At 36.9% G+C, this 24,701-nt stretch overlaps 1 protein-coding gene across 2 annotated transcripts in view; it reads left to right on the top strand.

Annotated features, from left to right (window-relative positions):
* The first annotated feature begins 535 nt into the window (after nt 1–535).
* Nucleotides 536–24,701, top strand: part of LOC106142273 (disintegrin and metalloproteinase domain-containing protein 22) — a 421,117-nt gene continuing 396,951 nt past the window's right edge. For both annotated transcript variants that reach the window (XM_060954904.1, XM_060954903.1), the window contains exon 1: nt 536–588. In XM_060954904.1, coding sequence (XP_060810887.1) covers nt 558–588 — 31 coding nt within the window. In that variant the 5' untranslated portion in view covers nt 536–557. The remainder of the gene's footprint in view (nt 589–24,701) is intronic.

The raw sequence follows: 24,701 nt of genomic DNA, 5'->3' as shown, positions 1-24,701 counted from the left end.
ATATAATCATGGTCATATTAGCTACAATGCTATCGATCTTATCGTTCTCAAACTATCGAGTGTTTTTATCGATATTTGAATGGCAACACTAGTTGTAAATCATCGGCTATTGACTTTGTGTTTAAGAAAACTATTAATCATGATAAGGATTTTGGTGGGGTAATAGGTATCGCGCTTGTCGCCTATGAAGGTAGTGGATTCGATTCCTAGTACGGATATTTACATATATACATACATATGTATGGTCACGTCTATATCCCTTGCGGGGTAGACAGAGCCAACAGTGTTGAAAATACTGAATGGCCACGCTCAGCTATTTGGCTTAATGATAGAAATGAGATTCAAATAGTGACAGGTTCCTAGCCCATCGCCTAAAAAAAGAATCCCAAGTTTGTAAGTCTATCCTTTAGTCGCCTTTTACGACATCCATAGGAAAGAGATGGAGCGGTCCTATTCTTTTTCGTACTGGTGCCGGGAACCACACGGCACGGCTTTATTATTAAACTATATTTTCTTTTTGTTACAGGATTTTTTTTTTACAATAATGCGGCAGTCTTATGGGGTCTAGCTTGAGCCTTACTAACGCGGGTAAGTTTCAGATTAAATATATAAATATTTCCCATGCCTTTGCTGACTTAACACTTTGAGACGCGGAAGCTGGACCTAACAATTTCAAGTTGAGTAGATCTCAGATTGCCAGTAAATCTTGGACTATACGAGGATTCCATAGTCAAGGCTCGGTTATCACCGTAGCTCCGTTTATACCATCTTTTTTAGAGACGGCATATGCCGTACTGTCAATTTTCGAATTTCAGTTCCGCGCCGCAAAGTGTTAAATGACGACGGCCTCTGTGGCGCAGCGGTAGTGCGCTTGTCTGTGACACCGGGGGTCCCGGGTTCGAATCCCGGCCAGGGAATGATGAGAAACGAACTTGCTCCGATTGGCCTGGGTCTTGGATGTTTATCTATATATGTAAGTATTTATTGTAAAATATAGTATCGTTGAGTTAGTATCTCGTAACACAAGTCTCGAACTTACTTCGAGGCTAACTCAATCTGTGTAATTTGTCCAGTATATATTTATTATTATTTTTAATTAATTGGAGAGAACCTACCGCAAGATCTACTCTGACCTGTAGAGGAAGGGACTGGATATGTACCTCAAAGAAAATCCTACTAATATTATAAATGCGAAAGTTTGTGAGTATGTCAGGATGTCAGTATAGATGTTTGTTACTCTTTCACGCAAAAACTACTGAACCGCCATGGCACTGCCGGGAACCACACGGTAACATATACCTAATTGTGTGTTTTACTGTTAAGGTTAAGCAAAAACTACACCTTGCACTTAGTATATGCCATCTTGGCGTACGTATTACGCGTTATGCACACATATAATCACGTTTTTATCCCTTACGGGGCAGACAGATTCAACAGCTTCGCAAAGATTAAGAGGCCACGTTCAGTGGTATGGCTTAATGATGGAATCGAGATTCGAATAGTGACAGATTGCTAGCCCATCGTTTGAGAGTCTCAAGTTTATTGGCATATCCCTTACTCGCCTTTTACGACATCCATGGGACTAAAAGGGAGTGGTTCTTTTAACGTCTTTATGCAAGCTCGCCGTTAGGTAATGATTAATCAAGAGTTCCCTAACCGAGAGGGGTTAGGGAAACTCTTAATTAATCATTTCACCAAAATGTCAACGATTGATCAAGGTAGGTACCTACGTTTGCTTAGGCCTCCACCTTCAAACGTTCCTATTTACACTCGCCTACGTTCTTTGCACCGATTATCGACTAATTTTTAATTAATGCGTCGCCGCGTTAATCTGAAAATCTCAGAGGAAAACCCTTGCCGTTTCTTATGCGACAAGATCTTCCGTCTGATGTTAAAATTACAAATGAAATTCAAATAATAAATTCACAAATTAAAGTGCTTTTTTCAATTAATATACGTAGAAATTGTGAAATTTATTTGAAATTGCATCTTTGTAACTTGAATCTTCACTTTTCTAGAATTTTATATCTATCAAGTGTGGTTCCCGGCACCAATACAAAAAGAATAGGACCACTCCATATATCTCCCACGAATATCGTAAAAGGCGGTTAAGTGACAAGCTTACAAACTTGGGATTCTTTTTTAGGCGATGGGCTAGCAACCTGTCACTATTTGAATATCAATTCTATCATTAAGCCAAATAGCTGAACGTGGCCATTCAGTCTTTTCAAGACTGCTGGCTCTGTCTACCCCGCAGGGGATATAGACGTGACCATATATATGTATGTATGAATGTATTAAGATTATTTTCGCGATAAATGTACGTATAAAATCTTCATCCGCATCAAATCCTATGTGAGGCTTTAATGTTGTAAGACAATAATTACATGTCATACAATACTGCCTCACTGTGTATTAGAATGTACACGAGAAATCAATGAATATTAATAAGACTCATGTCAGCAATATAATACTGCAGAATTCCATATGTCACAATTAACATGACAGCGAGTACACCTGTTGTACTGTTTAAATGATGACATATCCTACTAATATTACTTATAAATGCGAAAGTTTGTGAGTATGTCAGGATGTCAGTATGGATGTTTGTTACTCTTTCACGCAAAAACTACTGAACCGATTACGTATGGTATATTGGTAAGTAGGTAGCTGAAGACCCAGAATAACATATAGGCTACTTTTTATCCCGGAGTTCCCGCGGGATTGATTCCACGCGGACGAAGTCGCGGGCGGCATCTAGTAAATTATAAATACCAGTTTTAAACTGATAATAATGTAAATAATTTATTACATAAGTATGCAAGTTTTTTTAAATAAAATTTTAATAGTTTAATTTACCTGAAAGAGTTATGAATGCGGATGAAGTGAAGGAAGTATACAGAGATCGTGGCAAGTGGAAAGATGTAGTCTATGCCTATACCTCCGGGAAAAAGGCGTGATTCTCTCAGTCTTTTAAGACTGCATGCCCTGTCTTCCCCGCAAGAGATATAGAGACGTGATTATATGAATGATGTAACATAAAAGGGCAAACTCAAACTCAAAACATTTGTTTGTTTGTAATATCTTTATTGCATAAAAATTTACACAGTAACATGAAAATAGTACATAGTTATAAAAGAAACGAATCACTATCATCAATCAAATATTTATGCATGAAACTCGTGTTATAAAAGTTTTAAAACTCAACCTCTCACAAACGGGGTCACAAATAAAAGCTTTTAAAAACATCTTACCTAATGGGTGTAGTAGCATAGACTTTTTTTTATCATTAGGTCAACTTTGAAAGAAAAATTATCTCATTTTCGCCTGGGTTTTCGAGCTCGGGACGCACTGAGAGACGAATTTCCACGAAGTAACAAAGGTTTCGGCTCTTGTAAACATGTTTTGCCGGCAAGTTGGGCGTGGTGAGCGCTTAAATTGTGAACTTGGGCTGTTACCCGACTGCAAATAATAGCGAGTGTTGTGGTTTAATAATTCATGTTTCTTGATATCATACCGAAACTATTAAAAATAATTAAGACCTATATTGTTAACATATTCAAGGAATAAATGATAATGATTATGATTACTGATGAGGTAGTCACGTAGAAAAAAGAGTTTTATGTTTATAAGAGTGAATTTTTGTACAAAAATGTATGTTGGGATTTACTTTTATTGATTAAAAATGTCTTTGTTTCTCTCTTTGAAAAGAAAGAAAATATTTTTGAAACGTGATCGGGTTACAATAAACATTTTATTATAGCTTAAACTAAAAGGAATTGCCAAATGCAATTCCAACGTTCATAATATATAGTTTAAAATTGTTTTGCCGTTTCTATTTATGTTATATGACCTAAGTCACACACGAATAAACTGATTGTCTTTTGTTATTTACATCCCTAAAACTAGTCTGTGATGTCACTTTTCAGCCAACAGTCTTCAAAAGTCTGATACCTTAGAAGATAGAATCGAGATCCAAATAGCGACAGGTTGCTAGCACGTCGCCTAAAAGAAGAATAAGCCAAGCATATCCCTTAGTCGCCTTTTACAACATCCATGGGCACGAGATGGAGTAGTTTTTTTTTATTAGTACCGGAAACCACACGGCGTAAACAAAATGCACTAAAAATGACCTACGACACAGACTTTTATTAACCGATTTTACGAGATACTTTGAGTGCCTCATATTGAGTACCTCTCGATTGCAAAGTGAGTCAGATATCAGATAGCCTGAGTTTAGCGCGCCATTTTGGCATAGAGCCCACATTTCCTTTTTTTTATGACGCAGTAATTTGCGAATGTAGTTGTCAACGGTGTTTTACATTTTAATATCTCTCTTATTCTCTTTCTCCTGGCTTTTCGTCCTGGTTGCATTCTCACCACTCTGGAGAGATGCCCGGGGTGCCCTTTGACCATAGACCTTGGTGAATCAGGTTTTTACACGAACCTACTCCTTCTCCATCCCAGTCAGTCACTTTTGCGTTTTATTAAAATAGATGAAACTGATTGACTGATTTACCAAAGCGCAGTCCAAATATCTGAGTTAAGAAATTTTTAATTTATACGGATAGTAGCTGTGCCTGCGACTTTGTCCGCGTGGAATAGTTGTTTTGGGCATCATTGAAGCCATCAAGGATGAATAATTTCCCCCGTTTTTTTCACATTTTCCATTATATCTTCGCTCCTTATAGTTGCAGCAAGTTATATAGCCTAAAGCCTTACTCTATAAATGGTCTATTCAACGCAAAAATATTTTTCAATTCGAACCAGTAGTTCCTGAGTAAAGCGCGTTCAAACAAACAAACAAACTCTTCAGCTGTATAATATAAGTTTAGATAAACGATTGAAGTTAAAATTTCAAATCTCTATATATACAGTTGTTTAGGAGATGCGTTTAAAAAGTTTATATATGGAAGAAGAGTGATTTTTTTTTGTTCAAATCCCTACTTTTCGTAGTCATTTCGGTAGCAGGAAGGCGGATCTTGTGGGGAGAACATTAATCACCGCGAGACAAAGGGTTACCAGCTATATTGTTACGGATCTGAAGGTATACATACACACACATTATTATATAGACCGTAAGAAATGTCTTGGAAAAAATGATAATGGCTTGTAAGAAAATTATTTTAAGCAAATTAATAATGATCAGCCAGATTAGTCTTTTCAAGACTGTTGGCTCTGTCTACCCCGCAAGGGATATAGACGTGACCATATATATGTATGTATGTTCCTTAACCACAGTCATTATCATGGCTCATTATTCAGTCTCATTTGACTAACATATACGAAAAATACGAGAAAAGTTGCAAATAACGCGGCCATTAGCTTTATTTATATTGTAATGAGTTTGTATGATAAATATTTATGTGGATGTCAAGCTTGTGGTCAGCTGAAGATTTTTATATGGTTCCGTACCTCAAGAACGTCTCAACTATTTATTAATGTAAATGCAAAAGTTATTTTGTTTGTTTGTTTATTCACGCGTCATCTTTTGAACTTCTTCTTCTTCGTCGTTACCTTTTCCCACTTTCTACGCGGGGTCGGCACAGTATGTTAGTTTTTTCCAATTACTTCTGTCAATTGCCATCTCACTGGTTACTCCCTTTCTTCTCATACTATCCCTTACGCCATCCATCCATCTCTTTTTCGGTCTTCCTCTATTTCTTAAACCTTTCACTTCTATATTTACGGCTCTTTTAGTAACATGACCTTCCTCTCTTCTCATGATGTGTCCATACCAACCCAGGCTTAATACCATTCATCTTTTCATTTATTGGCGCGTCATCTTTTGAACAACTTTTGAAAAAAGAAAAAGATTTTAAATTTGAACTAATCTTCTTTGAATTTCACATACAATTTAGAGTTTGGAGGAGGATATAGGACCTTGCATCACGTTACAAACTATAGCCCCTTGAAAGATTTGCGAAAAACGTTTTTTGTGGGTAGCGCTAAATTCGTCCGTTTTAATAGGTGGCGTTTAATTCATTGCTTTTTGAAGGTGGTGTGCTTATTTCAGCGCATTTTCGTAGGTGGCAAATTTTAATTCAAATTCAAAAACTCAAATTCAAAAATTTATTCATTGTAATGGGATACTTCATATCACTCAATAATTGTAATATCTTTTGGTTTCACAACATTGGTTGACGTCGAATAAATTAATTTATCTTTTTTTTATTTTGGTGTTAAATTGTCGCTTTTTGTTAATTCACGCGGGCGAAACTCGTAATTTATAAATCTATTAGAATAGAATAGATTTATTTTCAAAAATGGAAACAAGGTATCATTTATTAACGTCACATCACTTAAATCTAATTATAACTACTCTATAATATTATAACTATTGTTTCTGGAAGCGATAGCAAAATAAGCAAAAATCACAAAACACTGCAGCGCCAACGACCGCGGTGGTACTTCTATTTTTGGCACGGTTCAACCTCGCAAGTAATCCAGGTTTCCTGTTTATTCCCCCTGGCTCTTTTGTCATTCTAATGTAGACGTAATTTTTTGGCGAACGAGGTTAATCTGGACTATTTACGACTGAATCGAAAAAAGGGAAGTACTCATTTGATAGTATTTTTTTGTGACTCATCTTCAAGTTATGAAAAGATTTTGATAGTTCTTGTATGTTTGTAAGGTGCAAGGTGCACTCTAGGAATAGAACATAGACAAGCTTAGAAACTGGCATTATCTTGATAGAAAACTCTGTCTGATCCGTTTAAGATAGAAACGTGATATGTGTGAGGGCTAACAAACTGATTATTATACAAGAAGTATTCCAAGCTTTTTAGACTATCCCTTAGTTTCCTTTTACGACACCTATCGGAAAGAGATGGAGTGGTCCCATTCTTTAGTGCCGGGCACCACACGGCATAAAAGTTATTGATTTTATAGCAAACACACGTACATATAAACAGACAGACGTGCCAAAAATGTTTTATGCAATGTTAAGATTAATATTCGCGTTGAGATCAAGTGATTGTATATAAATATTGTCTTCTCTGATTCTCAGATGATCCTCATTTGATTGATAGGGTACGGGCTGAAGTTGGCAGAGTGAAAATGTTGTATTGTGTTGTTGCCGTGTGGTTCCCGGCACCAATACAAATAATAATGGGATCGCTCCATCTCTTTCCCATGTATGTCTTAAAAGGCGAGTTAGGGATAGCCTTACAAACTAGGGATTCTTTTTTTAGGCGATGGGCTAGCAACCTGTCACTATTTCGATCTCAATTCTAACCCAAATAGCTAAACGTTGCCTATCAGTATTTTCAAGACTGTCGGCTCCGTCTACCCCGCAAGGGATACAGACGTGACTATATGTATGTATAAGCTAAAGAAATGCCAGCTTGTAACGTCAATACATAAGTATCGACATAACAAGATCAAACGGCAAACTAAATCCAAAATTCCAACTTTCAGAACGCCTAACCTTAATTGCGAAGGTGTTAAATATCCCGAATCGACCACAAATATCCGGTGTTCTCAAAGGTGGTGAAGTTAAGCGATTTAAATTTCAAACAAACGGTTCAGAATCGTCGCGGGTTTGTATGTTAACTTGTTTCAACCGGTATACACCGGAATGAGGTGCTAAACACCGCCGCGGGCCGCCCGCCGCCGGATAGAACCAGATTAAACCGGTTCACGCGAACTGTCCGTGGTTGGGTAAAACGAATAAATGATAGTATAAGTATTTGAAGGTGCTTAAATTTTGTTTAGATTTAAATTAATTACTCACTTTGTGAACTTGGTGTTTTGGCCTCTACACCTAAAGGGATAAGCGGAAGTCCACATAATATTTTCGTTATTAATAACCGTTATTTTAATTTCTTTCACGTTATTTCAAAGAAAGTGAAATAACGGTATTTTCTTATTTGAGCTTGCGTGCACCATCTTCGGCCTCATCTTGCTTAAATGTTGCAATAGCATCCTGAACACCTTGGCGGACAGGTACACGTCCCCGCTGTGGAAGTCTCTGGTGAGGAGGGTGATCAAGGAAACTCACACATTATTGTGTGATTGCCTAACTCGTTAGAAATAATCAAGTAAAATAAAAGTTTACTAACATAGTGTAAGTACCTACTACTAACTTTTATATGGATCTTGTTGTCTGAAAATAAAAGATTTTTATTTATTTTTTTTATTTATTTATTTTAAAACAGAAATTCAGACAAACATACATATCACGCCCATATACCTTGCGGGGCAGACAGATCTAACAATCTTGAAAAGACTGACAGGCCACATTCAGCTGCAGCGCCTAATAAGAATTGAGATTCAAATAGTGACAAGTGAAATTCGAAAGAAAAAAAATAAAGCAGTCTCCGAAGCAGTATCCTTAAACTTAGATTACCATGAATCCACTCCATCTAAACTAGTATGATCAATCGAGACTCGCGGAGGTGGATCATAAAAGCACAGGGTTGCCAACGGCCATTTTGAATTAGAACAGACAAATCACTCATTCTCTGTTCAGTTATAGTTAACATACATACATACATATGGTCACGTCTATATCCATTGCGGGGTAGACAGAGCCAACAGTCTTGAAAAGACTGAATGGCCACGTTCAGCTATTTGGCTTAATTTTAGAATTGAGAGTCAAATAGTGACAGGTTGCTTGCCCATCGCCTAAAAGAAGAATCCCAATACGCGCTGTACTTTTCTCTATTTTATTTTTTCTTTAACCCCTCAACAGTCCAACTGAGTAAACTTTGCTCATTTAGGTTGCTGGCCACTTATTGTAACAATAACAATTTGTAAAGTATAAAAGGCGGACCTAATGTTAATAGTACGAGTATAATCCAACAGTCTACCATTAAGTTTAGCAGAGAACCTTTGTGTGGGTGATACTTAATAATGTATAATAAATATACTTACAACACTATATATACTATAGACCCATACCAAATATATACATGTGTATATTTGGTTATACTATACTAGATATTATATTCTATATTAAATATAAAGCTCTAAATTAATGTGCCGTGTGCTTCCCGGCACCATTAGAAAAAAATAATAGGACCACTCCATCTCTTTCCCATGAATGTCGTAAAAGGCGCGAAGCGTCAACCCCGCAAGGATATAGACGTGATTATATGTAAATTTATCTGACTATAAAATATTTATTAAGATTGGTAAGTCAGCCTTACTATCAAAGATGCGGGAAAGAAGATGCAGAGATGTGAGGCGTCAATGCATAAAATTTGGAAAATGTCACTTTTTTGTCGTACGGCCATAACCGCTCTACCACTGACGCTTCAAATTATTCCTATCGAATATGAATTAGTCAGCCCTACTTCCAGAACCGCGGGGGAGAGCAAGAAGAGGGGGTAGGGGGGGGGACAAGGCATAAAACTTGGAAAATCGGCCGGCATCCGATCCGTGCACTGTCAATAATTGATAATGGATGACGTCATCATGTCAGCTGTGATTGATTGGCTGTTCCGATGGAGCGCTCCTAAGGTGCGGTTTACATACTACAATGAGGATGGATTTCTCATTAATTTATTGTTTTTATATCTCTGATACTATAAAAAGTATGTGCTACAAACAAAAGTAAGGGCGAGGTAAGACATCGCGAGGAAACCACCACAATGAGAGAACTGGATGTGCTACCATGATCATATGTTTTTCTGTGAAGGATGCCGAGGTCAGATTGAAGACGCTTCGTGTTAAAAGTTGAATCACCCAACCACCAAAAAAGGATCCATGATCAAAGGCGTGTGGGACTAATGTCAGGAGGAAGATGAAGACTAATAATCAAATTACAAATTTTCAATATATGATTGAATTAGACCACTTCATCTCCTATACTATGACTCGCGCGACGCCGACGCTTTCAGCGATAATATTTCGCGCGAAAATTTTACGTTGCGCGTGGTCTGCCACAGTGTAATGACAGTTTATCATATCTTTCTTTTCAAATAACAACTGCAAAATGGTAAAAAGAATATTTTCAATCGATAAAGGCGAGGGGATCACAACGGATCAAAATGTGTTTAGAACGATTACAGCACCCTCGTCTTATCGACGGGGTACATCGCTCCCGACCGACATGATAATCAATCACTTAATCATTGAAGCATTTAACTTAACTTTAACTTTTCAAACGTCTCTTCAAGAGAGATGAGGCTTTGGGGAAATTTTTATTAAATCATTTTGAATGTTAGGAAAATATGGGTATATCCGATGACTAATTGATGGTTTTCAGCACAGAATTAAAAGATACCTTTTTGGTTTTATCTTTTGAGGATAGACTCTGAAAAAAAAAACTGTTTTTGCACTCGGTTACAGGAGTGAAAAGTTAATTTAGTTGCTTATTATCTTTTTCACTCTTAAATAATTTTCCTGTATAAGATGTTTGTTAGGCTACAATAATTATGGAGATGTCATTTGAAACACTTGACGAAAAACAACAAGCTTAGTTCGGTTTGTCATCGAATGAAATGACCATCTTAATGATTTATCATTAAGTGGATACCCTTAACAATTTGTAGATTTTAAGATCGGCCATTTTGTTTCGAAATAATGGCCTAGACTCCGGTCAACCAGGTACTATAATATTTTAACACACTCACGCAAGTAGATGCTATGCAGGGACTGCACATTTTGTTAATTTAATTTGTAATCATCTTATTTTTTCTTTTTTATAACTAGTTCTATTTTTAATTTTAACTTTGTTCATTTCAAAAAAAAAGTAATGTCAAATGTCATGTCATTAAAGTCGGAACCGTAAACGCAAATGTCATTGTCAAATTTAAACAGAAATAAGACCGCCAAACAAACATTTCAAGGAAACACAACACATCTATAGCTACGTTCGCTACATAAGAAGGTTCGATCCATCACGCTGCTCATTCTTCTCGCCCTGATTTACCGAGCGCTGCCCGTGTAAACCTGCCAGATTGTGAGAGATGAAACACGTGGGAATGACCTATGAATTGAAGGGAATATAGAATTTGTGCGGTTTATGCGACTGTTTTGGAAGAAATAATTATATATAGGGGACAAATCACAGATTACGCTAGCTCCATAGTGGGTTATGTTTTCGTTATAATATTAAGTTAATACGAGTATTATACGAGTATTATGTTTCTAGAAACTTCCCACAATTTCGTAAGTTTTTTTTGTATATTGTTATATTACCGTGTCGTGTGGTTCCCGGCACCAATAGAAAAAAGAATAGGACCACTGAAGCTCTTTACCATGGATGTCGTAAAAGGCGACTAAGGAATAGGCTTATAAATTTGGAATTTTGCTTTTAGGCGACAAGCTAGCAATCTATCTCTATTTAAATCTCGATTCTATCATTGAGCCATACATCTGCACATGGCCTTTCCATCCTTTCCAGACCATCGGCTCTATCTGCCCTGTAAGTGATAAAAATGTGATATAGTTAAAACACGACGTGTTATGATAGCATGATTTTGAAAATATTAATTCTGTCTGGCCCAAAAGTGATCAAGACGTGATATTGTGTGCTGATACTAAAAAAGAGTTTATAATCTATATTACAGTTACAATATAAAAAACTGGTTCTTTGTCATTGAATGTTTTGTCATCATATATCCTTGAAAAAAAAAGATGTAGGTAAGTACACTGCACTGCATGTTTATAATATTAAATAATAGGGAAGAAGTTATTACAAACAACAAACTTCACGTGGTTGATATTGGTGCCGTGTGGTTCCCGGCACCAATGAAAAAAGAATGGGACCACTCCATCTCTTTCCCATCGATGTCGTGAAAGGCGACTGAGGGATAGGCTTATAAACTAGGGATTCTCTTATTAGGCGATGGGCTAGCAACCTGTCACTATTTGAATCTCAATTCTATCATGAAGCCAAATAGCTGAACGTGGCCATTCAGTCTTTTCAAGACTATTGGCTCTGTCTACCCCGCAAGGAATATAGACGTGACCATATGTATGTAACTTCATGCGACAAAATGTGTGTATAGACATCCCGATTCTCAAAGAAACGGCTCACAACGGTGTCACGTGAACGAAACCGCGGGTGTGAGCTAGTAGCTATCTCCCCACCCGGCTTAATGGCAGCCACTCCATTCAGTTTTATCTCCGGCTGCATGTCCAGCCTAATCCGAGCATTGTCTTCGGCAGGATGGTATAAATTACACCGCCCCACCACTCCGCTTCACCCCTTCTTTTACCCACTATTGTGAATGAATGAAAATTTATTTTAAAGTAATGGTGACTCAATTTGTTAGTGTCCAGTAAGTAAGTAAATATCTAGTTTATTGTTCACTAGAGAAAGCGCGCGGCTTCGCCCGCGTAAAACAAAATCTCCCGTTCTCTCCCGTTCACGCGGGAATTTCCGAAAATGACGTATCCTATGTTAGAACGCGGGTTTTTTAACTACATGCTTACGAAATTTCATTCGAATCGGGCCAGCAGTTTAGGTGCGAAACCAGAACATACAGACAGACTTTTGCATTTTTTATATATAGTAAAAGAGCACATCAAAAACATGAAACAATAAGGTTTAATGTAGTTAATTATAAGTAGTCTAAACTAATATCATGAGTCAACAGCTCCGTTGCATTGAACAAAAATAATTTCATTTCAAGTTTATAAGCCTATCCTGAAGTCGCCTTTTACGACATCCATGGAAAAGTTATGGTATGGTTCTATTTTAAAGTAGCGGAAGCACATGGCACATATATATTCTTCCTCCTCAACACAAATACGCACATAACTTCGAAAAAAGATATTGGAACATGGCCGTGGTGGGATTTGAACCTGTGCCTTTTCACGCATCATGCATTTTAATCGGGCACCTTAACAATTCGACCATTTACGCTACATGGCACATACATATATTTAAGTGACCCTAAATATACCGAAATGAGTGTAAACATACATACATACATATGGTCACGTCTAAATCCCTTGTGGGGTAGACAGAGCCAACAGTCTTGAAAAGACTGAATGGCCACGTTCAGCTTTTTGGCTTAATGATAGAATTGAAATTCAAAAAGTGACAGGTTGCTAGCCCATCGCCATTAGAATAATCCCAAGTTTATTAGCCTATCCCTTAGTCGCTATAACGATATCCATGGGAACGAGATGGAGTGGTCCTATTCTTTTTTTATTGGTGCATTGTGAAAGTCAATCAAGGGAAAGGCTATGCTTGAGATTTTTTTAGGAACCACATGGCACATAAAAAGTAATGAGTCTAAAATACGTGTTTATTCCCAATTCTCGACAATGATAACGTCTGCCGACGCCAAGTGGGCCAACTAGTCGTAATGGAGGCGTTGCGCCGTTCCAACATGAATAAATAACACGACAAAGATGGAAATTTTCTAGATATTACACGAAAATAGTGGTAACGTATGGCGTTTTGTGATGTACATACATATTTTGGTTAATTAAACAGGCACTAAAATTTGTGAAGTTATTATATTGTACAATAAAACTTAAAACATTGAAATAGACATGAAATAAAACGCGAATTGGAACTTGTCTTAACTTTGCGTAGGTAATGTGAAAAAAAAAAACATTTGAATTTCATTTCTTAAAAATATTTTTTTTATAAGCTGCCAGTGCGCTAACAAACCAAATATATTATATGTGTCTTTGCCAGGAAGACAGAGTTAAATGTCTCGAAAAGACTGAAACGTCATGAAATTATTAATCTCAATTCCATCATTAAGCTATACACAGCTGATGGCTTTATGATGGAATTGAGATTATATAAATAAATAAATGAAATTAAAAATAAAGTACCGTTCCCGCGGGAATTTGGGAAAATCCTCTCTTAATGCACCGTAAAACGGATAAACAACATCTGGCTACCTAGCTATCCACCTTGTGGTGTGGTTTAGTTTTACATACATACATACATATGGTCACGTCTATGTTCCTTGCAGGGTAGACAGAACCAACAGTCTTGAAAAGGCTGAATGACCACGTTCAGCTATTTGGCTTAATGATAGAATTGAGATTGAAATAGTGACAGGTTGCTAGCCCTAATCGCCTAAAAAAGAATCCCAAGTTTGTAAGCCTATCCCTTAGTCGCCTTATACGACATCCATGGGAAAGAAATGGAGCGGTCCTATTCTTTTTTGTATTGGTGCCGGGAACCACACGGCACATTATAAAAAAAAAAAACTAAATTTTCATAGCGGAATCGAATCGTGTATTCCTAGATTCGGTAACGGCTACTCGTACGAGTATTACGTCCGTCTACAAAGCCATTAATAAATGAAGCGGTGTCGGGTGAGCTCATATTGTTTGCATTGTGAGTGCATGTCCGAGGAGCGGCCGGCTGCCTACCCCGGGGGGAACGTGTTCGGTCAACTGCTGAATGTTGAATGAGCTGCACAAGATGTGGCCATTTTTCTCTGGCAACCCCTTTGTGGCTGTTGTATTGAATGCTAAGGAGAATTTATTAATATTTTTATCAGTAATAGCTGAACGTGGCCATTCAGTCTCTTCAAGACCGTTGGCTCTGTCTACCCCGCAAGGGATATAGACGTGAGCATATGTATGTATGTAAAAGAGCCAATTGATATCATATTAAATGTATGTAAATATGCCGTGTGGTTCCCGGCACCAATAGGAAAAAGAGTAGGACCACTCCATGTCTCTCCCATGGATGTCGTAAAAGGCGACTAAGGGGTGGCGTAAAATAGTATTTTGTCATATCACTAATAATTTTTTAGTAAGAAGATGTATTAAATAGGAATATTCACCATCTTCCGTGATTTCGTGGTATACCTAGGGATTTCGTGAAATCTCTGAAATCCTCATTTCTCTGCGACATATATAAAATTCTCGTGCCACAATGTTCGTTCCCGTACTCCTCCGAAACGGCTTGACCGATTGTCATGAAATTTTGTAAGCATATTGAGTATTAATAAAATTTTTGCAGCAAAGTTCATTTATTTATCTTGCTCTGCGCCAACGCCAATCTCCTGTTTGGTTGCCTTCCACCCAAAGGTTGACTGGAAGAGATTGCATTAGCGATAAGTCCGCCTTTGTACCATTTCTTTCTGTTTTTTGCTGTTTTGTATGTTTTACTCTTATGGTGCAATAAAGAGTTTTTCCATCTATCTATCTATCTATCTTACGAGTATCAGCTTAATTATAGAAAGGTCTATAGTTGTGCCCTGTGGTTCCCGGCACTAATACAAAAAAGAATAGGACCACTCCATCTCTTTCCCATGGATGTCGTAAAAGGCGACTAAGGGATAGGCTTACAAACTTGGAATTCTTTTTTAGGCTAGCAACCTGTCACTATTTGAATCTCAATTCTATTATTAAGCCAAATAGCTGAACGTGGCCATTTAGTCTTTTCAAGACTGTTGGCTCTGTCTACCCCGTAAGGGATATAGACGTGACCATATGTATGTATGTATGTCTATAGATATCATCCCTGTTCAGATAACGCATACCATGTCGCATGCGCAATCCTCTCTCTGACGAATGCTCATGAGCCTTAATACATTCTAAAATAAATCATCATCCTGATTGTGATATTTATGTGGATGGATGGAATACGATTGTAAGAAATTTTTTGTTATTTTGTGAGAAAGGTGAATGTTCCTCAACTTGTTTGTTTCTGTAACTTCTTTGTTTCTTACCCATATTATATTTGTTATTTGTCCTTTTTATTTGAAACGAAGACTGTCAAGATTTTATTTTGTTATATAAGAATTCCTTGCTAAATACTTTATGAAGTGTACTACTACCGTTATATATTTGGCCGTTATAATTCAAAATTTTTATTCATTATTATAGGATACTACATAACTACTATTACATATCTACTTAATAATTGTCAAAACGTTTGGTTCAGTAATTTATTTGACGTTGACAAGTTAAAACTAAGTTTACTGCCGCTTCCAAGGCGTCAGTGCAGAAGAAGCGGTAACAAACTGCACTGCAGCATTTTCGTCAACAACGTCAACTTCACAATAATCCAAACTTAGAATAGAAATACAAATAAATAAATCTTGAATTTTAACAATAACAGATGTATACATATAAAAACACGCAACTTAACAACATTAATAGTTGCATTTTTCAGCCATTATCAAGCGGTCTTTGAATAAAACCGAATGGGTCCCACGAGCGAGCGCGAAAAATAAAAATGTGTTTATGGTACGGGGTGTTGCCAGCTAGTTTAATAATGCAGCTGCCTGTATCATAGCAAAATAAGATGCTCTGCTGCACCCATAGGATATATTTTTTCAATGTAAACTGGACTCCTGTGATACAAGCTTTGCTTTTTTTATCTATGCTTTGCTCTATGGACCCCGCACTAAGCAGGATCTATAGTACTCTATGGATAATGTTTTAGGTTATAATTTTGTTGTCATTATACATTATTAGTTGTTATTATACAACTAATTAGCGCCGTGTGGTTCCCGGCACCAATACAAAAAAGAATAGGACCACTCCATCTCTTTCCCATGGATGTCTCATGGATAGGCTTACAAACTTGGGATTCTTTTTAAGCAACCTGTCACTATTTGAATCTCAATTCTATCATTAAGCTAAATAGCTGAACTGGCCATTCAGTCTTTTCAAGACTGTTGTCTCTGTCTACCCCGCAAGGGATATAGACGTGACCATATGTATTGTGGATTAAATAAGAATATTTGAAATTTTGAATTTTGAACAGCAACAGCTGAACGTGGCCTGTCTTTTGGAGACTGTTGGCTCTGACTACCCCGCGAGGGATACAGACGTGACTATACGTACATAAATGTGTACAAAACAACATTTTCCAGTTAAAATAAACAGCAATTTACTAAATTCGTATAACTAAGTATCACGCTCACACGTGTCTTTGCCTCCCGGACGCGAATTCAGCGAATCTCATTACCGCGTTTGAACTACAAACAAACAGACGAACTCACCTTCCCTCATTTTAACATGCAGCCTTATTATAAGGGCTCATTCACTTTGGCTCATATTTCTTTTCTTTTTTAGCTTTGTGTGTAGTTCTAATAACTAGAGTTTGCATGGTTGTAATGAGATTGAATTACCGAGTCTTGTGCTCGATATACATCCTACTATATAATAATAATATTATAATTTCGAAAGTTTGTATGTCAGGATGTCAGTTTGGATGTTTGTTACTCTTTCACGCAAAAACTACTGAACCGATTACGATGAAATTTGGTATGTAGGTAGCTGAAGACCCAGAATAACATATACGCTTTATTCCGGATATTTATTCCGGAGTTCCTGCGGGATTGATTTCACGCGGACGAAGTCGCGGGCGGCCTCTATGCATTATCACGTCTTTATCTCATGCAGCGTAGACAGAGCCAAGTCTCATTAAGAATGGAAGGCCTGTTTAGCTGTATGGTTGGCTATTGAAATTCAAATAGTGACAGGTTATTAGCCCATCGCCTAAAGCACCAAGTTTATTAACCTTTCCCTTAGTCGCCTTTTACGGCCTCCATGAGGAAGTGATAGAGTGGTACTATTCTAAAGTGCCGGGAACCATACGGCACATATAATATCACGTCTTTATCACTTACGGCGTAGACAGAACCAACAGCCTTTAAAAGATTGTAAGGCCAGATGTTTAAAATTAAGATTCTAATAGTGACATGTTGCTAGCCTCTAGCTTTTATTAACTTTTATGTAACTTTCTTCTTTTAAGAAGTAGAAGCCTAAGTTTATTCTTGACCTTTAAAATATACGAGGAAAGAAAAGCAACTGGCATAGACAATTCTTCTTTTTTGGTACTTATTCCTTTATTTTGCCTTTACGACATCCATGAGAAAGAGAAGCGCTCACATCCTTGACACGGCTTCAATCTTAAATCTGATTTTAGTGTGCACTAAGTTGAACGTGGCTTTTCAGTCTTTTCAAGACTATTGGCTCTGTCTACTCCGTCTGGGATGAAGACGTGATAATATGACTATGTGCACTTAGCCTTACTGGCGAATAAAGCGTGCAAGATTGTAGTCCGCAAGTTTGCAAGTTCGCGACGCTTTTCAACAAAAACTTTTCGGAGTGTGTCGTCTGCGCACTGATTTACCGGACGTGTGGTTTTTTTAACCCGTTTTTCAAAAAGGAAGTTCACGATGCATTTGATAACAATTAACACTGACTTCGTAATTGTAATGAGCGATATTTGTGTGAAACATTGTCGCATATCTCATTAACTACTAGATGAATTTTTCAACTATAGAAATAAATATGTGTACTTTATAGATTATTAGTAAATTTGAAAGATGGAAGATAAAATATTTAAAAAGAAGTTAAGGTTTTTTTATAAATATAAGTTTATAGTTGAAGTAATTTATAGAAATTTTATTGTTCGAAGTCGTAGGTTTCAACTTTGAGGCTTTGAATTTTGGTAGGAGCTGATGTTTATTTTATCGAAATTTAGCTATTTAAAGCTGAACGTGGCCTTTCAGTCTTTCGAGACAGCTGGCTCTGTCTACCCCGCAAGGGATATAGACGTGATTATATGAATGAATAAATGAAATTAAAACCTTGCACTCATTATCCTCAAATAATGATTATATTCGGACAGACAGACGGACATAATAAGAAAAAAGAAGAATGAGAGGAGACATGGGAACAGCTTCGTTTCAGAACTAAGCGTAGAGGAGACGTGGAAATAACAAGATCTCGTTGGTCGTTGGTTTCCGCTAAGATGGCCTATGGATACGTTTCAGTTTTCATAATATTTAACTTTTTTTTTTGCGAATCTATTTATGGAAGAAATTGCATAACTTAATTAAGAGTTCGGCAACTTGATAAACTGCATAACTTGAAGCTCTGTTCCGCTCCCACACTTGAAGAATCGACAGATAAACAAGTGTAATCGATCATAACTTATTTAAGTTTTTTTTTTAGTAAATAGTTTTTATTTATAAACACTTCAAACTACTAAAAATATATTACAATTAAATCAATTTAAACTACTTATAAAAAGAAAGAAAAAAGATGACTACAAACTAAAATTTAATTTACAAATTGTACAGTCACTGCATAGCATCCACATGCGGGAGTGTACCCAGAAGGCTGGCAGCATTGCCAATTTGAATGGCAATGCTGATTCTCTGAGCCAGATAAATTCCGGCCCTTTTTGCGAAAGATTTACCAACCTTGAATACTTAGCTAACAAGTGTCAACGCTGGGTCGGTGCACAATTTTATAACAAGCCTCTTTGATATCCACTATTTGTCAAAGTTATACCATTAAAATAAGTTTTTAACAAGTATTTATTATATGGAGAATATTTTCTTGATTATTATCAACGGACAAACGGACACTCTTTCAGTACTGATGTAATGACTGACTATCTACACTAATATTATAAAGCTGAAGAGTTTGTTTGTTTGTTTGAACGCGCTAATCTCATGAACTAGTGGTTCGAATTGAAAAATTCTTTTTGTGTTCAATAGAACATTTATCGAGGAAGGCTTTAGGTTATATAATATTACGCTGCAACTATAAGGAGCAAAGTAATAATGGAAAATTTGTAAAAAACGTGGAAAATTAATCATCCTTGAGGGCTTCAATGATGCCCTAAATAACTATTACACGCGGACGAAGTCGCTGGCACAGCTAGTTTGACATAAGAGTACAGCTAAAACATTAGGCTGATAATGCGAATTTCTTTTCATATAAAAATTTGTAAGAATTATACTTTTGATTAGATTGAATTAACTCAATTGTTAAAATCAAAACATTAATATATTAAATTAATTTGATAAGTTTCAACGATGCCGTTTAATGGTCAAAATAAATAAGTGATCAATAAAACTATTCCCATTAAAATATTGAACAAAACAAAAGTTTTATAATAGTTTCTCAAAGCCCGAAAACTGAAACTGCCATTATAATTAAACTGGACAACGAACTTAGCGATCGAACATTATTTTATTTCTACCTCGTTCTAATGGGAATAAAAAAAATTTAAAAAACCTAGTGTACTTTTTTCTCGATTAATTAACTACTTACTTTAATTGTTTTATTTCATTTTTAATTTAACTTGTTACTTTAATTCATATAAAATTCCATAAAATCGTGCATTGGAGGTCGAATCGGTAAGGTAAAAAAGGCACAGGTTCGAATCCCACCTGGGCCACGTACCAATGACTATTTTCGAAGTTAAGCACATTAGTTTGAATATTAACCAAATGCTCTTACGGTTAGGGAAAACGTCGTGAGGAAACCTGCACATTCAGGAAACTGGATGTTTGTGCAATATTTTTTATATAAATCGCCGTGTGGTTCCCGGCACCAATAACAAAAAAGAATAGCACCACTCCATTTCGTTTCTATGGATGTCGTAAAAGGCGACTAAGGGATAGACTTATAAACTTGAGATTCTCCTTTTAGGCGATGTGCTAGCAACCTGTCACTATTTCAATCTCAATTCCATCATAAAACCAAACAGCTGAACGTGGCCTATCAGTCTTTTCAAGACTGTTGGCTCTGTCTACCCCGCAAGGGATATAGACGTGATTATATGTATGTATGTGAATCGCCGTTATAAATACAGGTTGATTTCAAAACGCCCTAGTATCCGACAGAATGAACACGCCTCGTGCGCTGTCATTATACAAACGGGAATTAATTCTGAGGCCAATAAGCTTTATGAACACAGATTCTTCAAAGGCGATCAAAGGAATGCGATCTCGCATGATATGCTTATTTTTAAAAGCGTCATCATGGAGATTGTAAGAATCAATCAGGTTTGTAAACGAAGGATTCTTTTAGGCGATGGTCTAGTTAACTGTTACTCTCTGAAACTACATACATACACAATAAAATAATAATAAATAATAAATAAAATCACGCCTCTTTCCCGGAGGGGTAGACAGAGACTACTTCTTTCCACTTGCCACGATCTCTGCATACTTCCTTCGTTTCATCCACATTCATAACTCTCTTCATGCAAGCTTGGCGGTTTCGGGTACTTAATCTTATTATCATATATATTATATTTATTTATTTAAAGCTGTATTGGTCAAAAAAAATGTACAAAGGGTGGACTTAATGCCGTTTGGCATTCTCTACCAGCTGATTATATATATTTGAGAGTGGTTTAAAAAAAAATGTGAATTTAAGTTAAAAGTTCTATCATTAAGCCAAATAGCTGAACGTGGCCATTAAGTCTTTTCAAAACTGTTGGCTCTGTCTACCCCGCAAGGGATATAGACGTGACCATATGTATGTATGTATATAAGTTAAAATACAGGGCAATCTACCAGATAATAAGGCCGTGGCTGCACTCGTGCAGCGTATCTATATTTTAGAGTGTATTTTCAGCGCTGTGTATGCATTGCTAGACGGCGCACGTAGCGTCGTAAACTATTTTTTTATTTTCCTCTGCGCCTCCTCTCTTGCGCTGTTTTATTCAGAACATTCTGTTGTGCAATGTTAATCATCGTTATTTTTAAACATTAGTTATAGGATTCGTGCACAGAGGCTTTTAATACATACTTACATGTAATCACGTCCATATCCCTTGTGGGGCAGACAGAGTTAACAGTCTTGAAAATACTGATAGGCCACGTGGCTGTTTGGCTTACTGATAGAATTGAGATTCGTATAAAGTGACAGGTTGCTAACCCGTCGCCTAAAAGGAGAATGCCAAGGTTACTCGTATAAGCCTCTCCCTAAGTCGCCTTATTGATTTTATAGATATTATTTATATTTCAAAACTAGCGACCCGCCCCGGCTTCGCACGGGTGCAAAATTTATACATAAAAACCTTCCTCTTGAATCACTCTACCTGTTACAAAAAACCGCATCAAAATCCGTTGCGTAATTTTAAAGATTTAAGCATACAGACAAACAGACTAAAATAGCGACTTTGTTTTATACTATCTGCTCGGACGCGCGTACGAGTATGTTGTGTGTCAAAATGTTTGCGTGTAAAACAGTGAAATGCGCGAGCTGCAATATTGTTATATGTGAATTGTTATCATACATACAATATAAACATGAAGAAATGGACAATATAAGTTTGATTAAGATGTGTGAATCTACATATTCTGAAAAAGAAATCGAAGATGCGAAGACGTTGCTATTTGAATCAGTAAAAGTTGATCGTAACAAAATAAAACGAAGAAAGGATGGAAAAAACAAGAAAAATCTGGAGGATATTTTATGCTTTATGAAAGAAGTTGATCCAGAATTACTGCCAATATTTGTTGCTCAGGATTTGAGAAAACTTCCACCTGTTTCCATTGACCATATCGACGCCATTACATTGCTTAAAGACGTTATAAAACTACGTAATGAAGTTGAGACAATTAAAGAACAATACGTGAGCTTGGAACAATTTCATGAGATAAAAAAGGATTTAGAAAACATGAAGGAGGGTAAGTCATCATCTTATTTTCATCATGCAAAAAGCGTTAACACAGGGAAGAGAGGTGCATTTCTTTTGGATGGTGGACAGATTGGGTTGTCGCATCATATGTTAAACAATGACGGTATTTTAAACCCAATAGTACCCAAAGACAACATCGGTAATCTGAATAGGAAAGGACAATCAAATCTCCCGTCCTCGTCGCTTATACTAAATGCGCATGAGAAGCCGGAGGAGACTGTCCCGCTCGCACCCGAGCCAATGCGAGGTGAGACAGCAATAAACACGAACGAGTGTGGGGACGAAGTGGGAGCAGCGGAGGTTATACCGCAGTCATGCGCAATGACAGTTGACACAAATCAAGTCCGTCAAGAATGCAATATGTCAATGTCAAAGTTGACAAACACAAACGAGAAAGAAATTAAAAAAACTATGGCAGATGTTGCGCGCGAGGGCGAGTGGAAAGAAAAGCGAGATAATGAAGCCTGGATGATAAAAGTTCACAAAAGAAGACTGCGCAATCGCTTCCTTGGGAAGACGGGCAAAGCCACGCCCGTCATGGAATCTCAATTTAGAGCTGCTGATATCCAAATACCGATATTTGTGTCAAACGTAAACAAAGAAGTGTCTACACAAAATATTTGCGATTATATTTATGCTAAAACTCAGGAAATGGTTTCTGTAGAAAAGTTAACAATGAAGACCGTAAAAATGTATAATGCTTTTAAGATTTTTGTACCAATGAAGAAAATAGATACATTTCTATGTGATAGCCTTTGGCCTGACGGAGTCCAATTTCGAAGATTCGTCCAATTTAAAAAACGTTATAGTCCAGTTCGGAGAGATGGCGAGACGGCGAGTGACATAAGACCTATTTAATGGATAATAACAATATTAGTAAAATTATAACATATAATTGTAAGAACATAAAGCGGAGTATTGACTGTGTACGGTCTCTATGTCGTGAAGCTTCAATTGTTGCGCTACAGGAGCACTGGTTGCTGCCACAGGACTTACAATTTCTTAGTGAAATAGATGAGGAGTTCGCCTATACTGCAAAATCGCAAATGGATCCAGGGGCTGGCATCATACGGGGTCGGCTATATGGTGGCGTTGCATTGTTGTGGAGAAAGTCGGCTTTCCAAAAAGTTTCTGTGATTGCAAGTAATAGTGATCGTATTGTGGCTATTAAGGCAACAACTAGTGATAATCGAGACATAGTGTTTGTGTGTGTCTACATGCCAATAAATAAGCGTGCGAACCTGCCTGTTTTCACGGAGTGTCTATCTAATGTAATAGCTATAATAGAAGAATGTAACACGGAGTGTGTATATATATTAGGGGATTACAATGCACATACATCTACTCTTTTTGATAGAGAGCTTATGACATTTTGTTCAGATAGGCAATGGGTGTGTGCTGATAAAGAAATGCTCAGGAATGACCCTGACACTCACACATTTGTTTGTGGTGCTACTGGTAGCAGAAGGTGGTTAGATCACTGTCTCACTAGCCGCTCTGTGTGGCCTTCAGTTACAAGTGTTAAAATATTGTATGATGTATACTGGTCTGACCACTATCCATTATTAATTGAATGTAACTTGAGTTTAATAAAGTCTAAGCATGTGTTATTGTATGACCAAGTAAATACCATAAGGTGGGGGTCTAGGTCCTCTGAGGAAATAAATAAATATTTAGTATATTGTAATGACAATTTAAAGAACATAGATTTTCCTACTGAGTTTCATGAATGTGCAGACAAGTCATGTAATGTTGTCAGGCACAAAGATATTATAAATAATTTTTATTTGAACATTATTTCAGTGCTAAAGAAAGCATCAGAGCATAGTTGGTCCTGTACTACAAGAAATTGTAAAAAATATAAATGTGTTGTAGGCTGGAACAAACATGTTGCAGAATCACATAGACATGCTCGGTTAGATTTTCAAATGTATGTCCTCCATGGAAAACCTGACAAGGGGCCTGTTTATGAGAAAATGAATTTAAGCCGTAGAATATTTAAATCTAGACTCAAGTATTGTCAACAAAATCAAGAAAAAATTAAAATGGACATTCTTGCTTCACAACATTCTTCAAAAAAATTTGATAAATTCTGGAAAAGCACAAAAAAGTTGGGGGGCAGGGTTGAGTTACCATTGAATGTTGAGGGCTCAAATGATCCTAAGGTAATTGCAAATGTTTTTAGGGAGCATTTCAGGGTGGAGTCCACCTTGCCGGTGTCTGGGGTGTCCCATGCTGAGTCTTGTCACGTGGAGCAGCCAATTAAAATTACGGCTAAAGATGTAGAACTGGCTATTAAAAACATGAAAAGAGGGAAATCTCCGGGGCATGACGGACTCAGTATCGAACATCTCAG

Source organism: Amyelois transitella, chromosome 5, assembly GCF_032362555.1.
Source record: "Amyelois transitella isolate CPQ chromosome 5, ilAmyTran1.1, whole genome shotgun sequence".
NCBI lineage: Eukaryota > Metazoa > Arthropoda > Insecta > Lepidoptera > Pyralidae > Amyelois > Amyelois transitella.
Note: the sequence above shows the minus strand (reverse complement) of the source record. Positions and strands in the feature narration are given on the sequence as shown.